The sequence below is a fragment of the Pinus tabuliformis genome, chromosome 4_1, assembly GCF_031772625.1.
Source record: "Pinus tabuliformis cultivar Carrire ecotype Pingquan chromosome 4_1, CPIR1, whole genome shotgun sequence".
Taxonomy (NCBI): Eukaryota; Viridiplantae; Streptophyta; class Pinopsida; order Pinales; family Pinaceae; genus Pinus; species Pinus tabuliformis.
Genome location: NC_142303.1, coordinates 815,319,780 through 815,338,814, shown reverse-complemented (window position 1 = coordinate 815,338,814; position 19,035 = coordinate 815,319,780). Strand labels below are relative to the sequence as shown.

General features: G+C 36.8%; 1 protein-coding gene across 1 annotated transcript; it reads right to left on the bottom strand.

Annotated features, from left to right (window-relative positions):
• Nucleotides 1-7,558: 7,558 nt before the first annotated feature.
• Nucleotides 7,559-10,511, bottom strand: LOC149178729 (pentatricopeptide repeat-containing protein At2g13600-like). Its single transcript, XM_089420410.1, has one exon. It carries the CDS (start codon nucleotides 10,266-10,268, stop codon nucleotides 8,139-8,141), a length of 2,130 nt encoding a protein of 709 aa, XP_089276536.1. The 5' UTR covers nucleotides 10,269-10,511; the 3' UTR covers nucleotides 7,559-8,138.
• Nucleotides 10,512-19,035: the final 8,524 nt, after the last annotated feature.

The following is a 19,035-nucleotide window of genomic DNA, read 5'->3' as shown; positions in this document are numbered from 1 at the left end:
GCAAATTAGGGATTTTCATATTATTTGATTTGTCAAAATGTAAGAGAGATTTAGGATAAACGTGAGACGCATGTTGTTAACAAGATGTACATGTAAATATATAAATACGTATTTTTCTGACCCTTGGTTTCATATTCTAAGAGGCCTATTGGACTTTTCATGATTGTTAGCATTAACTTAAGGCCTTTCACCTTCCCCTCAATTCAATAAGCCATATTTACAAAACCCTAAAGGATTATGCTTCCAACATTCCACCCCTTAATCTAAAGGGATGTATGTGAGTCCAAGAAGAGAGATTAAATACAAAGGTGGTTAGCAACTATTGGTTGGATGTGCCCTCTGAAATGGTGGTTTAAGGAATATCACAAGCAAAATGAAGTAGGAAAAGTTGAAGTATTATACTAGTGATGGTTTAAGGTTGTCCACCAAATCCTAAATTTGGCTCAAATCTTTTCCTAAAACAAATTCTAAATCTAGCTAGAAGTGGAATTCTTATGTGAAAGGGAAGTGCTCGCTAATGATGATTTAAATATGACTATAGTTGATGAAATGGGTAGTAGAAGCTGAAGTATTCTAGTAGTGATGGTGTAAGGATGACCACCAACCAAATCATGCTCATGGAACATGAGTCTATCCCTGGGTACAACTCTAGCTCAAGCTATGGATGACTTTGGCAATAGGATCTAGCTGCAGAGTTTAGTTCTTTCTGTGTCGTACGCTCTTGATATGAATTTGAAATTAGTAATTGACTATAAATCCTCCTCATGTTAGGCACAAGGTGAGAAGATGAAAATATCTCAACTGCAAGATGCATTAATACTTGAGAATGAAATTTGAGGTATGACCGATATATCTTCATGGTTGTTGAATACCATTATGAAGAAGCGATCCATCCATAGTGAATATTTTCTCTTGTAGGAGTCTTGTGTTTGGAGTCTATCTGAATGATGAGTATGTTTGCCACAATTATCATAAGGGTGAAGATCAAAACGTTGATCTTTTAGGTGGCCAACTTGATAATAATGTTCGCATCTATGAATATGATGTGGAAGTGAAGTAGTGGAGATCAACTATCTGAAGAAATTCAACACGCTGAAACTATATTGGTTTATAAAAGTATACAATATGAAAGGTCACATCCTTTCATATGCAAGACTCCTTCTATACTTGTTATTGATTAATTCTTCCCAAGGACTAAGGATGGGCTTGGGAAGTGTAAGCGAAACCTATGCATCTTCATGTGAATCTTCTCTTGAAGTCTGATTCTGTGTTGGTTACTAAAAATATTATTTCTCAACCTCAAAAAGAGACTTATTCTAAACAAGAACCAATTTAGAATGTTAACTCTTTTCTTTTAGTTCATCTTGTTGGAGTTGAGACTCAATATGAAGTAACATGATTTTTTCTTGCACATTTTGTAAACAGATTAGAATGATGAAGCAACTGGAATTTCTCATTACAACTTTATTGTCAACAATGGAGTGCATTATAGTATTCAACATCTATAATAACTCGTCAATTCGAGCCATTTTCAACAAAATTCAAACTAAATAGATGATTTGAGTCCTTTGTTGTTGAAATGATATAAATGTTGTCCAAAAGTTGGAAACTTTGTTTTAGATTTCCAAGCTCTTGGATGCTTGTGATCAAGATATACATCATCACTTCGTATGATTTCACTTAGTAAAATATTAATAGTGTTGGATGCTACAACAGTAGCAACGAATGTTACCAAGCAAATCACTAACATACTTTGTGATAGGCCTATATTTAAGAATACAAAACCAGAAACAAAAAACCACTCCGGTAATTTTCTTCAAAGAATATGTTCATGAAGGAATGTTTCAAAAACTACTAAACACATGATTCTTCATTCTAAATCACAAAATGAAGTCGGTATGCCAAGAAATCAAGGTTACCTTGACTATGGATCATAAATCATAAAGCATAGCAGATATATCTCAACCCATTTCCTTTATATAATTCCAAATATTTTCTTCAATATGTCAAATGTATAGAAAATCAAAGTGACAAATAATATATCTAACAAGATCCTTTTATGTTTAAAATCACACTAAGCAAAAATATATATTGTGGCAGCAAAAGTTCCAACAAACCTCTTTCTAAAAATTAACCACGAGTAAAACAAAAGCTTCTTTCTTCTAAAAAGTTTTCATCGATGTAAACTTAAAACACAGATACCAAATGGAAGTCGATGTAATGCATAAACCCCATTTAATTTTAATTTATTAAATGAAAATTTCATTACTCAAATATAATATTAAAAAAATATCCCCATTTAATTGAAATATGTTGTTTTATTGATTATTTAATTTAGGAAAGTCCATCTAAATATGTTAGAATCGTTATTATTAGTAGTAAAATTATTTCTTATCCATGAAATGACTTTTTCGTGTTTTTTTGTTAATTTTAATTGAAATTTGACAAAGATTTTTATTTTTTAGACTACTAAATCCATTTATACATTTAAAAAATAAAAAAAAATAAAAGAAATAAAAGAAATCATGATCTTACTTGAAATCGTATGACATAGTGAAAAAACCGTTTCATATATAAATTAAAGTACGCTTTTTTATCTACAATTTAAAAAAAAAAAAATTATAATAAATTTAATTAAAATTTTTAATATATAATTTTAAATAAAAGATAATAAACCTCATTATATTAATTAAAAACATTAATTTTTATAATTATTTATATAAATGTTTTAGTTTAAATATATTCATATGTTAATTTAAATATATTCAAAATTGAAATTATAATCTGAATCTTACATAAGAGCAGCATGAAAATTTTGCTTTCGATACTTTGAAATACTACGTTCAAATAAATCGCATTAGCATTAGTCTTAAACCCAATTTAAGTAAAAAAGAAAAACAAGTAATGCATAAAACATGACATCACGTGCATTTACATGGTCATTGATATTTTTTTTCCAATGAATTGCAAAGAATCATCAACCAACCATCCACCAAAATCCCGATCTGCTGTTTGGGTTTCAAAATTTCGTTGTTGCGTGCTTAATTTGAAACATGGAGTCGATGTAAACTTATCCACACAAGCATTATCACTTACAACAGGACCATTATAAACACACATACCAAATGGAAGTCGTTGAAAGGTGGGAGACAAACGTTGCCGGAGGCCGGACAAGTGGCCCTATCAAGGGAACAAGCGTCCCACAACTCAGTCTACTACCTTTGCTTCCGCTTTTTTTCGTGCATGGGTATTAATGACGCTTTTAACAAAAAGTTAACCATCAAAAATAGGTGAATGTTATTTCCAATCTTATAGCATTATAAATGTGGTTGACAAGTGAGGGAAATAACGCTCGTTTTTTTTTCACGCTCCATCCATTTGTTTTGTTTAAACGCTGTAAAGAGAACAAGCACTATTTCCCTGGTTTGTCAACACGCATTTATAATGCTATGAGATTGGAAATAAGAATCGCCTGAAAAATATGTCTTGAACCATTCCAAATACGTCTAGGAAAACAAGTTTTAAATATGTCTGACCATCCAATACGGTTAAAATGCCTTATGACGGGCAAAATGCCCGTCAAAATCCATCCTGGATCCTAGTAGGGTCAAATAAAGGCAGTTTTCTGGTAGAGGTATCTAACTTCCTAATTTCTAGACACGGTTGCTCATTTTCACTCTCGCTGGTTTATTTCATCTCGTTTGAAAAACACTACACAATAGAGAAGTAACTGCCATGCAAGTGATACAAACTTTAGACCATCCACAGAAGAAAAAGCAGTTCTTGTTATTACGTTTGGATTACTGTTTTTCAGCACAGAATCACTACCCACAACCAATGCAACTCCACCAACGGGGTGCAAGTATTCGAAAGAAACCGGGGTTTCACATCCAACAGATCAATAATAAGCACAACCCTATAGACACTTCTACATATGTTTATCTCTTACAGGCATGCATGCAAAACAAAGCATTAAAAGAGCGAAATTCAATCCATGCTCATATTAACAAGACGTGTTTTACTCGAGATATAATCTTATTGAATACGCTTGTCAATATGTATGTCAAGTGCGGGAGCCTGGTTGACGCTTGCAGAGTTTTCGACCAATTAACCCAACGGAATGTCTGCTCGTGGACGATTATGATCTCAGCTTATGCAAGGCATGGGTTTCCTGAGGAGGCATTAACCCTCTTTCACCAAATGCAAAAAACAGGCCTCCAACCCAATCACTTCACCTTTGCTAGTGCTCTTCCGGCATGTGCCAGCTTGGCATCTCTAGAACAGTGTATGGAGCTCCATGAACAAATAAATCAAAGTAGGTTTCAGTCCAATGTCTTTGTGATAAGTGCCCTTGTAGATATGTATGCAAAGTGTAGGAGTATAGATAAGGCACGCGAATTGTTTGATAAAATGCATCAACGAGATTCGGTCTTGTGGAATGCAATCATTGCTGGGTATGTGCGCAATGGCTGTCTTTATGAAGCCTACAGACTCTTTATGCAAATGCCTGAACGAAACTTCAGGCATTCCCCAGGCATAGAGGGTATATGGCAGGAGAATTCCCCATGCTTGTAAATGAAGGCATGTGGAGAATCATTCAACAAGAGTCAAACTCCCATGAAAATGGTAATAATGGCGTTAAAATCAAGTTTGTATTCACGATGACAAGGAAAAGTATTGGTAAAGATTGCAAAAAATGTTCTTCTCCCTTCCATAGATCCAGGTTCAGAGAATCATAATTTTGGAATCAAAAGAGATCATCGTAGACGGGTTTCCATTACATGAATTTATCTGTAATATTCCCTTTTCTTGATATGATCAAAATGGACAAAATCTGCTCATGGTATTTACTGTGGTATTTGTCCATGGTATTTGCCTATGGTATTTGCCGGTATTTGCCCATGGTATCTGTCTATGGTATTTGCCTTCAGTTTTCGAGGGAAAATAATAAAATAAGGTTTCTAGAGAATCCGTCAAGCCTATAAAAGGGGATAGGAGCTAGGCATTTGGATTATCTTGATTTGTCTATCTTAATGTGTTTTGTTGAGAACTTGACAAGGCCGGCTCTCGCTGGTGGATCCATTTGGGGTCCATGATTGTGCTTCAGTTTCTTTGTTTTCTCATTTGATGAGCAGCCATGCATGCCATTGTAGGAGCTCCGACATTATTGTATGGGCATGTACAATTTTCTTCAGTTAATAATATAAATAAAGGGTTGCGTTTCTAGATCGAGTTTGTGTTCTTACTTCTTGCTGAAAGTTTTTTTTTGGAGTTGTCTATAACGCGACTTTTTGAAAGCTTTTCCGGCGGATTTTTCCGGTCGAAATCCGGCAAGAATTATTGGAATCGCAAGTTTGATAGCTAGTTTCTGCACAATGAAAGCGTCCCAGGGGTTTTTCAGGGTGCTGAATCCAAATATGCAGTTAAAAAACCATTTTAACTGCAAGAAATCAAGATTTGACCTCAATTTCTTCGCCGGATTCCGTCACCGGAATCTTCAAAAAATCGCATTATAGACAACTCCTTTTTTTTTAAGGACACTTACGTGTGCTACATTTATTAAAAAATTTGGTGTTTGGGATCTTACAATGGTATCAGAGTTGTGCATCTTGCCAACCTGCGAGTTTATTGCAAATCAACTTTAGAAAAAATCAAGAGTTTTATGAAAAACTAGTATTCAGTGATTCTATAATCACCCTAGCTAGAATCTCGGTTATTTCAGTGGTTTTCTATAACCACCATAATTGGTTCATTGTTCTTCCGGAGTTCATCGTTTTACAAGCGATTTTGAAGAGGCCCCATTATGTGCTGCAGACAAAATATCTTATTAAAGAGGGCACATATTATTTTGGCCCAATTGTTATTTTAAAACGCCGAGAACTATATTCTATTAAGTAATTAGCTTGGCTGAATTGTCTTTTAAAAGCCAACCATTACATTACATGAAGGTAAATATCACGGTAAATAGGATGAGTATATTCTGTCTATATCAAGAAAAGGGAATATTACAAAGCATTTGGATCATCTTGGGTTGTTCATCTTAATGTGTTTTGTTGAGAACTTGGCGAGGCTAGTTCTAGTTTGATCCCCGGGACAAAAATCCCGCAGGTGTAATCTGTCTAGTGGATCCATCCAGGATCCACAATTGTGCTTCAATGTCTTTGTTTTCTCATTTGATGAGCAGTCATGCATGCCATTGCAGGAGCTCTGATATTATTGTATTAGCATGTACAATTTTTCTAGTTAATAATATAAATAAAAGGCTACATTTCCAGATCTCGTTGGTCTTCTTACTTGTTGCTAAAAGTTTTTTTTAGAACACTAACCTATGATAGATCTATTAAATTTGCGAGGATAGCTGGAATGATGATTATTGTGGCTACCGTAATACTCCATTTTGGCACCCTAGTAAAGAAAATAGTCTCCTATAATGTGTATATTACATTATAACGTATTTGATTGATGGATGCTCAACAGGATAGAAAGTACTACATAAGAGACTCCATGATGTAAAGTGAAATAACAGGGGGGAAGCCGATGTGACAAATAATAAAAATTAAAGTCAACGATGGCTCAAGAAGGGATAGAGAGGAGGAGAGAGTGGGGTGTGTAACCAGTCGCAAGGAGGACCTCATGAAGGAGTGGCTGGATTTCACATTGATTGTTTTCATTTGAGTTTTGTAAGTTTTCTCACTGCTGTTATTGTTCTTGGGGAGAAAGCTTTGCATATTTCAGCATTGGAATTGATTGTTTTCATTTGAGTTTTGTAAGTTTTCACACTGCTGTTATTGTTCTTGGGGAGAGAGCTTTGCATATTTCAGCATTGGAATTATAGGCTGCTGGTTTTACCATACTTATGGCTGATGAATGGCGAATAATAGAAGCAGCAAAATTCACTACGGCAGCAGGCACTATCTCGATAGGATGTTGTAGTTGCAGAGAGCATGGAGGATCTATAACTTTCATCAGATCAAGGTTGGTAGGGAATGCCCAATACTGTGTGTGGGAATGCCTGATGGGCTTTAGCTTAGCCATAGTTGAACCCCCAAAAACTTTTCTTGCCTCGCCCTTGGGCTATGGTCATGGTTAATGTTGATGGTGGTAGAAAAATAAATGATTTCTACTCAATATTTGTCACCTACCAGCTCCCATTCAAAAGTCGCTGTCCGCAGCTGACATTCAGCAATGGTTGCATTTCATATTTGAATTTTCTGAACCAAAAAACTCTAAGACTCATTCAAAATGATGTACATGTCCAAGTTTGTTTAGAAACTTCTGCAGCAAAGGGTTTGTGATAAAACAACCCTTTGCGATGCAAACCAGAGAAGCAACACCAAGCACAGTCTATTGAAATAGTTTATGGCATTAACATCAGTTTAAAAAAAACAAGATTTAGGTGGTTTGATTGGCAGTTAAAAATCCAAGGCTTTCAACTTCGGCACATTGAAGCAAGAAAAAATAAATAGCATATCAAATCAATAGGAGGGAGGAAGAATGATCAATTAAGATGAAAAGATACAAACATATTTGGATATGACGTGGACATTGTATATCTTTTAAAAAATTATATTGTTTTCTCACCATTTCTTCCAACTTTTTCTATTTGTATGGTGTATTATTGTATTCTTTATGCCATCAATTTTTGACATTTTCAGCAAACATGGCTGCCATAATATGTTTAGAGATGGACTCCATCAAACAGTATGATCTCCCAATCAAGGCCAAAGACATTTAGTCCACGACCAAAGTTTCCCTAAAGTGCATTTATCATAAAGTGGAAATAAACCTAATCCTTGCTACTAGTGCAAGGTCAGGGAAAAGTCATTGGAATTGTTATTGTAGAAGAAGCCTATGCTTTTAGCTTGCTTCAGTTAGCATCACCAATCCAAGGCCATGTTTATAGGGTTCTTCAACTAGTATATCAAGTAATCCCCACCAGAAAGTTCTCCATCCTTTAAATAATGGTAATGATCGGCATCTCTGGAAAGAATTTCTCATTTAACTGTCTGGAAGATGAAGCTGGTTCCAGAGCTGCAGTCACTATGCACACTAATGTTCTTGATAACTTATAAACCTCTTCTAGAGAATTTGTTTAACATTGCTAGCTCGTTACTATGGTGCCAAAGAATTTCCACTGATTATTCAGCGAAAATCTCAGTAACATGCCCTGCTACATTTATCTCCCAAGATAGACTATTGAAGTTTACATTGATCGGCGGTATTTCTGGGTGTGACTTGTCTCCTATACAGAAAGAATGGACCTTTTTATTGATCTCAATCCAACTGCATCCAGGAGTCCTGGTAACTTCTTTCTCTTTCATCAATTTCCGTATCTTTTCAATGTCATCCCACCTTTCAGCTGCAGCATAGATGTTTGACAAAAGGATATAAGGTGCAGAATTTTTAGAGTCCAACTCTAAAATGCATTCTGCCACATGTTCTCCCAGCTCTATATTGTTATGCATCCTACAGGCACTCAGCAAGCAACTCCAGACAGCAACATCTGGTTTTATTGGCATTTTTTTGATAAAGTCATGTGCTTCATCCAAATGCCCTATGCGGCCAAGAAGGTCAACCATACAGCTATAGTGCTCAACTGAAGGTGTTATGTGATAATTTTCTCTCATGCAATTGAAATAATAAAAACCCTCGTCCACTAAGCCTGCATGGCTGCAAGCAAACAAAACACAAACTAAGGTGATGGAGTTCGGGCGCATGCCAGACTGTTCCATTTGCTTGAAGAGTTTGAGGGCTTCCTTGCCAAAGCCATGCAAAGCATATCCTCCAATCATTGCTGTCCATGAGACAATATCTCGTTGATGCATGCTGTCAAACAACTCACGTGCCTTCTGTATGCTCCCACATTTTCCATACATGTCTATCAAAGCATTCACCACAATGACATCAGACTTAAATCCACTTTTAACTATTTTTTCATGAATATCCATTCCTTGTTCCAGAGCCGTCAAGTTGGCACATGCTGGGAGAATGCTGGTGAATGTCTTACAGTCTGGCCTCTCACCTGCCAATTGCATTTCACGAAAGAGCATCAGGGCCTCTTGACTATGACCATTCTGCATAAAACCTGCAATCATCGCATTCCATGAAACCACTGTTCGTTGAGGCATTTCATTAAAGAGATTCAAGGCTTTGTCAACAAGCCCATTCTGTGCAAATCCTGAAATCATGGCTGTCCAAGAGAATACATCTTTTTGAGGCATTTTTTGAAAGAGCTCAAGTGCCTCATCTACGAGTCCATTTTGTGCATACCCTGCAATCATTGCATTCCACGAAACCAAAGTTCGTTGAGGCATCTGATTAAAGAGTTCCAAGGCCTTATCAACAAGTCCATTCTGAGCAAATCCCGAGATCATCGCTGTCCAAGAGAATACATCTCTTTGAGGTATTTTTTGAAAGAGCTTGTAGGCTTCTTCAACAAGTCCGTTTTGTGCAAATCCTGAAACTATTGCGTTCCATGAAGCCGTGTTTCGTTCAGGCATTTGCATAAAGAGTCTGTAGGCTTCATAAACACGGCCATTGCGCACATACCCAGCAATCATTGCATTCCACAAGACCGAATCTCGTTGATGCATTTTATCAAACAATTCGCGTGCCTTATCTATACTCCTACACTTTGCATACATATCTACAAGGGCACTTATCACAAAGACATTGGACTGAAACCCACTTTGATTTATTTGTTCATGGAGCTCCATACCCTGTTCTAGAGATGCCAAGCTGGCACATGCCGGAAGAGCACTAGCAAAGGTGAAGTGATTGGGTTGGAGGCCTGTTTTTTGCATTTGGTGAAAGAGGGTTAATGCCTCCTCAGGAAACCCATGCCTTGCATAAGCTGAGATCATAATCGTCCACGAGCAGACATTCCGTTGGGTTAATTGGTCGAAAACTCTGCAAGCGTCAACCAGGATCCCGCACTTGACATACATATTGACAAGCGTATTCGATAAGATTATATCTCGAGTAAATCCCGTCTTGTTAATATGAGCATGGATTGAATTTCCCTCTTTTAATGCTTTGTTCTGCATGCATGCCTGTAAGAGATAAACATATGTAGAAGTGTCTATAGGGTTGTGCTTATTATTGATCTGTTGGATGTGAAACCCCGGTTTCCATCGAATACTTGCACCCCGTTGGTGGAGTTGCATTGGCTGTGGGTAGTGATTCTGTGCTGAAAAACAGTAATCCAAACGTAATAACAAAAATTGCTTTTTCTTCTGTGGATTGTCTAAAGTTTGTATCACTTGCATGGCAGCTACTTCTCTATTGTGTAGTGTTTTTCAAACGAGATGAAATAAACCAGCGAGAGTGAAAATGAGCAACCGTGTCTAGAAATTAGGAAGTTAGATACCTCCACCAGAAAACTGCCTTTATTTGACCCTACTAGGATCCAGGGATGGATTTTGCCGGGCATTTTAACTGTAATTAGGAAGTTAGATACCTCCACCAGAAAACTGCCTTTATTTGACCCTACTAGGATCCAAGGATGGATTTTGACGGGCATTTTAACTGTATTTGATGGTCAGAAATATTTAAAACCCGTTTTCCTAGACGTGTTTGGAATGGTTCAAGACGTATTTTTGATGGTTAACTTTTTTGTTGAAAGCGTCTTTAATACCCATTCACGAAAGAAAGTGGAAGCAAAGGTAGTAGACTGAGTTGTGGGAGGCTTGTTCCTGGCCACTTGTCCGGCCTAAGGCAACGTTTGTCTCTCACCTTTCAACGACTTCCATTTGGTATCTGTATTTCACTAATGAAATGGGATATTTTTTTGATATTGTATTTGAGTAATGAATTTTTTATTTAATAAATTGGTTTGAAAGTAAATATTATTTTGTTTGTTATCATATATATCTTTCGAGAAAATGAAGATTTTTTTCTTTTCTAAAATATTTGTGAGTAAAGCACTCTCTAATATGGTAGAGAAGTTATGATTTCTTTTATAACATTTGATTTAGTCAAAATAAAACTAAATAAATAATTAAATTAAAAAAAAAAGTTAATAACAAATTATAATTAATAATTAAAATAATTTAGATCTATCTTAAATGGGATCTATCTAGTCGCCAAAAGATCAAATCCAAAAATTCTCTTATTATAATATTTGAAAGGAAGATAATTCAATTATAAAAACAATAATTATTTATTATTTTGATATATTTGTTTTAATCTAAACTAAATTTATATTTTTTTAAGTTTATTAATGTTACATAATATAAACTAGTCACATTATGCTTAATCCATATTTGAGTATATTATAGAGTGCCCCTTGATTTGTTTAGGTGCAAACAAGAGTATACAAATCCTTTCAAATCTTATTTCCCCAACATTTTAAAAAGTATATATTTATTTTAATCTCAAACTTATTAAACATAGATAATGATTAAAAATATAAAGAATCCAAAGCATAAACATTTGTATGACAAAATAAATTTGAAGTCCAACACGATATCAGTATAATTAAGCTTAAAGTATTACATTTTTATGTAAAATTAATCTTAAAAGAATAAAGTTCTATAATAGTGAAGGCCACCACACGACATATTGGAGACTGAGATGTTGATTTTTTTTATCCATTTGCATCTCATATAGGTAGGTGTCCCACATCTTACCAACCTTTTTAACAATGCAATAAAATATATGACACATTTATATTGGAGAATTTTGCTACTATGACATAGCATCTCTCTTTATGCTTCTCAAGATGCATTTAAATATGAGCATATTCTTTTGCACATATATCCAATCCCCCTCTTTCTTTGGATGTAATGCATAGCTTATGGACAACTTGAGACCAATGGAATTTAGAAACTTGTATGTTGTGACATCAATTTGGTGTAATTGGATTTTGGAGTAAACCATTATTTGGAATAGTATGTATATGTATCAACTAATAATTTGTTGTCAAATGAATTTCACTTATTAGATGGATCTAAAAACTGGACGTTGGTGGTATGTTATGGTAAGTACTCTACCCAGGACTGATTATATACTTTCAATTAAAAAAATATGCATGTTTCAAATGTTCAACACTTTTTGTTGAAACCTTCACAACTGTAGTTGTCAAAGTATTATATTTTAAAAATATTTAATTTTTAGTTGATATGCCTACAAGTTAGATTAAAGTGTATAATCTCTAAATAATACACCAAGGTGAAAATTATTTTTAATTTTCAATAAAACTCTTTTGCCTAAAAGCATAAGCTAGTTAGATACAATATTGTATTCAATGTCACTTTAATACAAGTTGGTTTTTTTATTTTTATATATTGATTTCACTACATTTTAGTGATAAATAGAAGGAAGGATTTGATCAGAGCATGCTTTTTCCACATTTAATACTTATAAGTGTTTTCTCTCTAAGAATGTAATAATATAGGAAATCCGATAACATGATGTTAAGAGATCTACAATGTCCATTTATTATAATTTTAGTCTTTTAATTTTTAAAAGGTTCAAATACTATGCATTCAATCTTATTAACATTAGTGTATATCCCATGATCTAAAGCAATGCTAAAATATATAAGGTAAAATGTACTTTATCTTTAGATCCACTAGTACATATTAGATTAAGCAAATCATAACATAAATCATATTAATTAATCTACTTTCGAGTTTTATTGATAACATTCAATAGTTTTACTATGTTTGTCATCTTATATGTCCCATAAGATATCCTTAGTCATATCTCATATATACAAATGCTATGGCATGTTCAGGGCAAGGACATTTGATATCAAGTTCCAAAAAAATTATTGCGAGTGTTCCATGCAATTTCAAACCAAGATTCAAGATTTAGTAAGTCATTTGTTTGTTATGGCCACTTTGTTTTATTCCTTATGGTAAATATGTGAAAACTTTAACATAATTATGTATTTAAGGGTAATTTTTTTAGCAAGCTTTTATTGGTGAACGGTTAATTTTTTGTAAGAACATCACTCTTGAAGGGAAAAATTTTAAACATAACGTTTCTTGGCGGGGAGCATAAGAACCCAAAATATCAAAAAAAAATTGTATTACGGGCAAAAAAAAATCCAAATTCCAACCTTGCTAGGATCTAATGGAATTCCACCTTAGATTGCAATGAATTTTAAAGTATATAGCAATTTCCCCTTTCTTTTTTATTTTAATTGGGTGATAAGATAAGATAATTATATTTATGTCCAATTAATGACCACAAAGTAGGTCAAAGGGACGGTTGAGTACAATGATGTCCATAGAAAGTGGGAGAACCAAATAATCTCCTATAAAATATACAATGCATGAAGTAAATCAACATATGGTCCTTGTTATCACCCCAAGAAACTCTCCTAGGTTGTAGCTCGGAGATGCTCTGGAACATACAAATTCAACTTAATGTTGCAAATGGATGAATGGAAGGAATGACGCTTGTTCAAGCCAGATAATCACTTCTACTTTGTTTAACTCTAGACATGCGTGAACACCCCCAGACTACAAGGCTTTAGACCACCAATTACTCACAGTTTAAGGATTGGGTGAATATGGAGAATACTGACCACACCAGCAGATGCACAAGACCATGTGATGGTTGGCTGCAACCAGTAAAGAAGTCTACAAATCTAATTCCCTAATGCACAGACAGGATGACAGCTCTCTGGCACTAGGTGAAAAGAAACTTGAATAGCTCATTCACTGATACATACAATACTTTAACACAGAGATAGGATGACATCTTCTCTAATGCTAAACATTAAGAGCTTAGAAATGTAGCATATCAGGCACAACTTGGAACAGAAGAAGAATGAAAAGTGAGCAATTAACAGCAAAAGAAGCTTGTATTAGCTGAAAATGAAGACGAGACGCTGCAAATATCAAAATAGTTACAGTCTCCAGAAGTTGAACCTTACATCAAAACATCAACCATCAACCCTAATTACATCTTTTTTCTGGGTATTTATAGAGTTTCAAAACAGAGGCACTCGGCCATTCTAAGTATGGAGGGGTCATAATTGACCACCAACCGCATTTAGTTGCCTGATGGAGCTTCTGAGTGCATTTTCTTGCTGTAGTGGATGAATCTAATCTTTTCCCTGCACTTTGCTGTCCTCTCAGGCAGTTGGAGTGTTGTATAGGATGAAACTCCATAACTGTTAAATGCAGTTACATGCTCAAGCTCTGTCCTTTTCCTCCTCGGCCATGTTTTCTGTTAAATGTGGTTGTTGAGGAGCCACTGCAACTGGTACTGGTGAGCCAATCACTTTCATCCTTCAGGTGCATGGAACGGTCAAGGGACGTGGACTGCGTGGCGGATGGACGAGCTGGATGAGGGAGAAAGGTCGGTCGTCGGATCGGGAGGATAGACAGTGGAGATGGCTTGGCGAGGGATATCGGAAGAAGCGAGAGCGGAATGAGCGTGGGCCGTTGGATCTTGGCAGAGCTGATCGGATGGTAGAGGAGTGATCGGGCGAGTCGCTTTATCGGGCGCGACGGGAGTCGTCGGATCGGGTTTTTGGTAATTTTGGGCCTTTACGTATGGCGACGTGCAATTGCGATTAGATCACATCGCAATATCACATCGGCGGAAGCTGAGGGGTGCAGCCTTGATACACACATGGATGCGATTGCGATCAGATCGCATCGCAATATCGCATTGGCGGAAGCCGAGGGGCGCGGCCTTTATACACACACAGATGTGATTTGTGATAGTGATTAAACCCGAACCCGATAAAGGAATTAATCATTTTTAGGACTGATGAAGGGAGAATGAGCGGTGCAAGGGAAGGAGAAAATGACCGTTGTGAGCTTCTTTTTAGCAGAACCAAGCGGACCAAGATCATCTCTGACTTTAGAAAATCATCGTTATATAGCAGAGCTAACACTGGCTCCTTCTAGGGATGAGATCCTCCCTGTGAGGTCTCAAGAACTGCAGACCGTTGCCTTTCCTTCAACAACCATATCAGAAAACATTTCCTAGTGTTCCATTGGGCATGGAGTCTAATTAAGCCTATACTGAAACTGACAAAATGACATATTTACAAATTTAAGGCCAAATGCCTTAACTAACATAAATTTTCAAAAATCGGCCATTAACTGGGCAATCACAAACTGTCTCCCCTTCCATACTTTGTAGTATGAAAGTATTGCTCCCTTGGATCTGAGAAATGATAAAAGGCCCTGTCCATAAAGCATCAAACTTCCCATGGTTGCCTTTCTTCTCTTTCAGCGCATCCCACTAAGAACCAAGTCTCCAACCTAAAAATTATATGTTTTTGTCCTTCTGTCAAAAGCTTCCTTGATCTTCTTTTGATGTGCTGCAGACTTTTCCACTAGTTGTTCTCTGATTTGATGTACCTCTGCTAAATCAGTGATCCTTTTTGCCATGTCCTCTTGCTCACTCTGCTCTTCTTGAAAGAACTTTTCCATAGGGAGGGTTAACTGAATTGGGAATATAGCCTCAGTGCCATATACCAGCTTGAATGGAGAATTCCCGGTGGATTTCTTGGTGGTCACTCTGTTAGCCCACAGTGCATACTTGAGCTTAGAATCCCAATTTTTTTTGTTGTCTCCCAAAAACTTTTTAATTATCCTTATCAGGCTCTTGTTGGAAGATTTTGCTAGACCATTGCCTTGATGGTAGTATGAGGTGGAATGAACCAGCTTAATGCCCATTGAGTCACACATGTCCACCAATTCCTGATGATCAACCTTTCTAGTAGGGATGGCCTCAATCCATTTAGTGAAGTAATCTGTGGCTACTAGTATCCATCTGTGCTGGCCTCTGGAATGTGGATTGATTTCTCCAATGAAATCCAAGCCCCACTACTGAAAAGGGCCATTAGCATGTATGGGTTTTAAGGGCAAGGACTTCAAGTGCTGCTTCCCTTCAAATCTTTGGCACCTGTCACAAGATTTAACAAATGAAAAGACATCAGAAAATAAGGTGGGCCAATAGTACCCAACTCTGAGGATCTTATGGGCTGTAGTTTTCCAATAATGATGTCCCCCACATATGTTAGAATGAAACTGTTGCGTCACTTCCATGGATTGTTCTTGTCCAGACATCTCAAGAGAACTCCAGAGGGGTCCCTCCAGTAGAGCAAATTTTCATGAATGCAATATTTAGCTGCCCTGAGCTTAATAGTTCTGGCTTGGCTTGAACTAAGGCCTGGGGAAACTTCTAGCTTCAGCAAGAATTGAGCTATTGCAGAGTACCAATCACAAGAAGCTAGTTTTTCTATCAATGACTGATTTTTCCCTGGTTCAACCATTTCTTCTGCTGCCTGACTATCTCTTGAATTTATGCCTATCAAATTCATATCTAGTGTTTTGCAATTTTCTTCAGCCATTAATCTGGCAAGACCCTGACCTCTGACCAGTTTGGTGGGCTTCAATTCTATATTGAATTCAATAAGCCTTGTAATCCATTTAGCCCTTCTTCCATCAGCATCAGGTTGCGTTATAACATCCTTTATTGAAGCAGAGGGTACATATGCAATTATCTTGGAATGCAGAACGTAAATTTTGAAGGCTTTCAAAGACTTTATAAGAGCATATTCTTGTTTCTCAATGATACCATACCTCAGCTCAGCATCTCTTAAGGTTTTACTGAAATATGCCACTGGATGCTCTGAGCCTTCCTCATCTGCTTGCATCAAAACTACTACAAGGGTGTCATCAGAGGCAAATTAAAATATATGGAATTCTTTGTTGTAATATGGGCTGATTAAAGTAGGAGCTTCCATAATAGCCCTTTTGATGGATTCAAAAGATTTTCTTGCTGCATCAATCCATTTGACTTCTGACCGCTTTTTCAAGATGGAGGTAATGTGTTTTACAAGTTCTGCAAAATTTTGGATAAACCTCCTTACAAAATTTATCTTGCCCAGAAAGGACTGAATATCCTTCTTCGATCTCGGGACAGACAAGGTCTATATTGCCCTTACTCTTTCTGGGTTGATTCTAACACCTGTAGCAGAAACAACATGTCCTAGCAACTTGCCTTCTTCTAAAGCAAACTGTGACTTTTTAGGATTGACTGAAATCCCAAACTTTCTGCACTTCAAGAACACTTGCTTTAAATGTTGCAAATGGTCTTGATGGCTATTGGAGTACATTGTTATATCATCAAGGTAGACAAGGACAAATTTGTCCTTCTCTCCCACAAATGCTATATCCATAGCTCTCTGAAAGGTGGCTCCAGCATTCATCAACCCAAAAGGCATCTTGGAATACATAAAAGTGCCCCAAGGAGTGGTGAATGCAGTCTTCTCTTGGTCGTCTGGATGTACAACAACCTGGTTATACCCTGAAAATCCATCTAAGAAAGACATCACTTTGGCTCCTAAGACCTTCTGCAGCAAATGCTCCATCTTGGGCAGAGGATAATTGTCTTTTTTAGAGCATTTGTTTAAGTTTCTGAAATCAACGCAGAGCCTGATTTCTCCACTCTTCTTCCTCACCACCACCAAGTTGGCTACCCATTTTGAATATCTGAGAGGGACTATGATCTTGGCGCCCAGTAATTTCTTGATTTCCTTTTCAATCAGTGGGAGGAGCAAAGGATTTATGGGTCTCAACTTCTATTTGAAAGGGATAGTGTCTTTCTCTAAAGGAATTTTATGCTGGATGATCTTTTTGTCATATGTTTTCAGGTCACTATATTCCCAGGCAAAAACATCAGCAAATTGTTTCATTAAATTGCAGTACTTGGAACCTTGAGCAGCAGATAGATGGGTGGACAGATTTATATATCTTGGATGATCTTGACTCCCTATATTATGCCTATGGACTGCAAATTGGTCTTCTTTTTGGGTAGCCTTATAAGGCACATCATTCTGGTCAAACAGCTTTTCTAAAGGGACTAGGCCTTTAGGTATGTGATTGTTGGGCAGTTGGACAATGTTGTTTTTTCCAATTTTGTTTCTAAGCTGGGACCGGGGATTTTCTTCCAAGGCTTCATTTTCCTGGTCAATTTTCATTTCGGAGAATTCGTCAATGACTTGAAGAAACCTATTCACCTCATCATCATCCTCGAAAACTTTCCAATGCTGGACATTATCAGGCAAAGATGGTCTATATTTCATTTGAACTTCATAAACTAGTCTGGGAGGCATGGGAGGGATAAACATGCTAGCAGACACAGCAAGGGAATCAACAAGCTGATTTCTGACTCTAGGGATATATGAGATACAAAAATTATCAAAATAATCTTTGAGTCTCCATACCTCATCTCTATATGCTTTCAGCCTTGGGTGCTTTGCTTGAAAAGTTTTGTTCACTTGCTGAATGATAAGATCAGCATCTCCAAACACCTTTATGTTTCTGATTCCTCTATCTTTAGCTGCGTTAAGGCCCAATATCAGAGCCTCATACTCTGCTATATTGTTGGTGACTTGGAAAGCTAGCTTAAAAGACAAATGTGTGCTTTCTTGTTTTGGAGAAAGCAGCACCACCCCCGCTCCTACAGTTTCCCTGGAACATGCTCCATCAAAGAACATTTCCCAAACCTGACTTCCTTGCTCTCCCTCGGCCTGATTCACTGGTTTCTTGATCTGCACTGAGGCCTTCTGGGATTCTTCAATTTGGAGGATACATGCTCCAAACTCGGTGTCCACAGCATAAATGGGATGATTAGAAGGATTCTTCTCATCACTAATGATGTAGGCCAGTTGTGCTTCTCTGTACAATCTCCTGCTTTCTCCTCCAAAGACTAGGATAGTGGCATAAGATAAATCATTCTGTAATGTCCCACCTAGTCTCTTAATCCACCCTCTGGACAACAGCATGCCAAACTTGGGAGGGACATCTGCTACCACAATATCCATCATCATGCTCTTCATGGGTAGCTGAGTTAGGGTAACAGCTAGGTATTTAATTAATCCTAGGCATTTTACTTTTCTTGAATCAAATGAGAATAAATCATGATATGGTCTAGTGATATCAAGGCCTAACTCTTCCATGACAGCTTTAGGCATCAGATTATGGCTGGCCCCTGTGTCTAGTAGGCAGTTGTGGAGGGTTTTGTCATGAATGATCAAGGAGACATAGAATGATG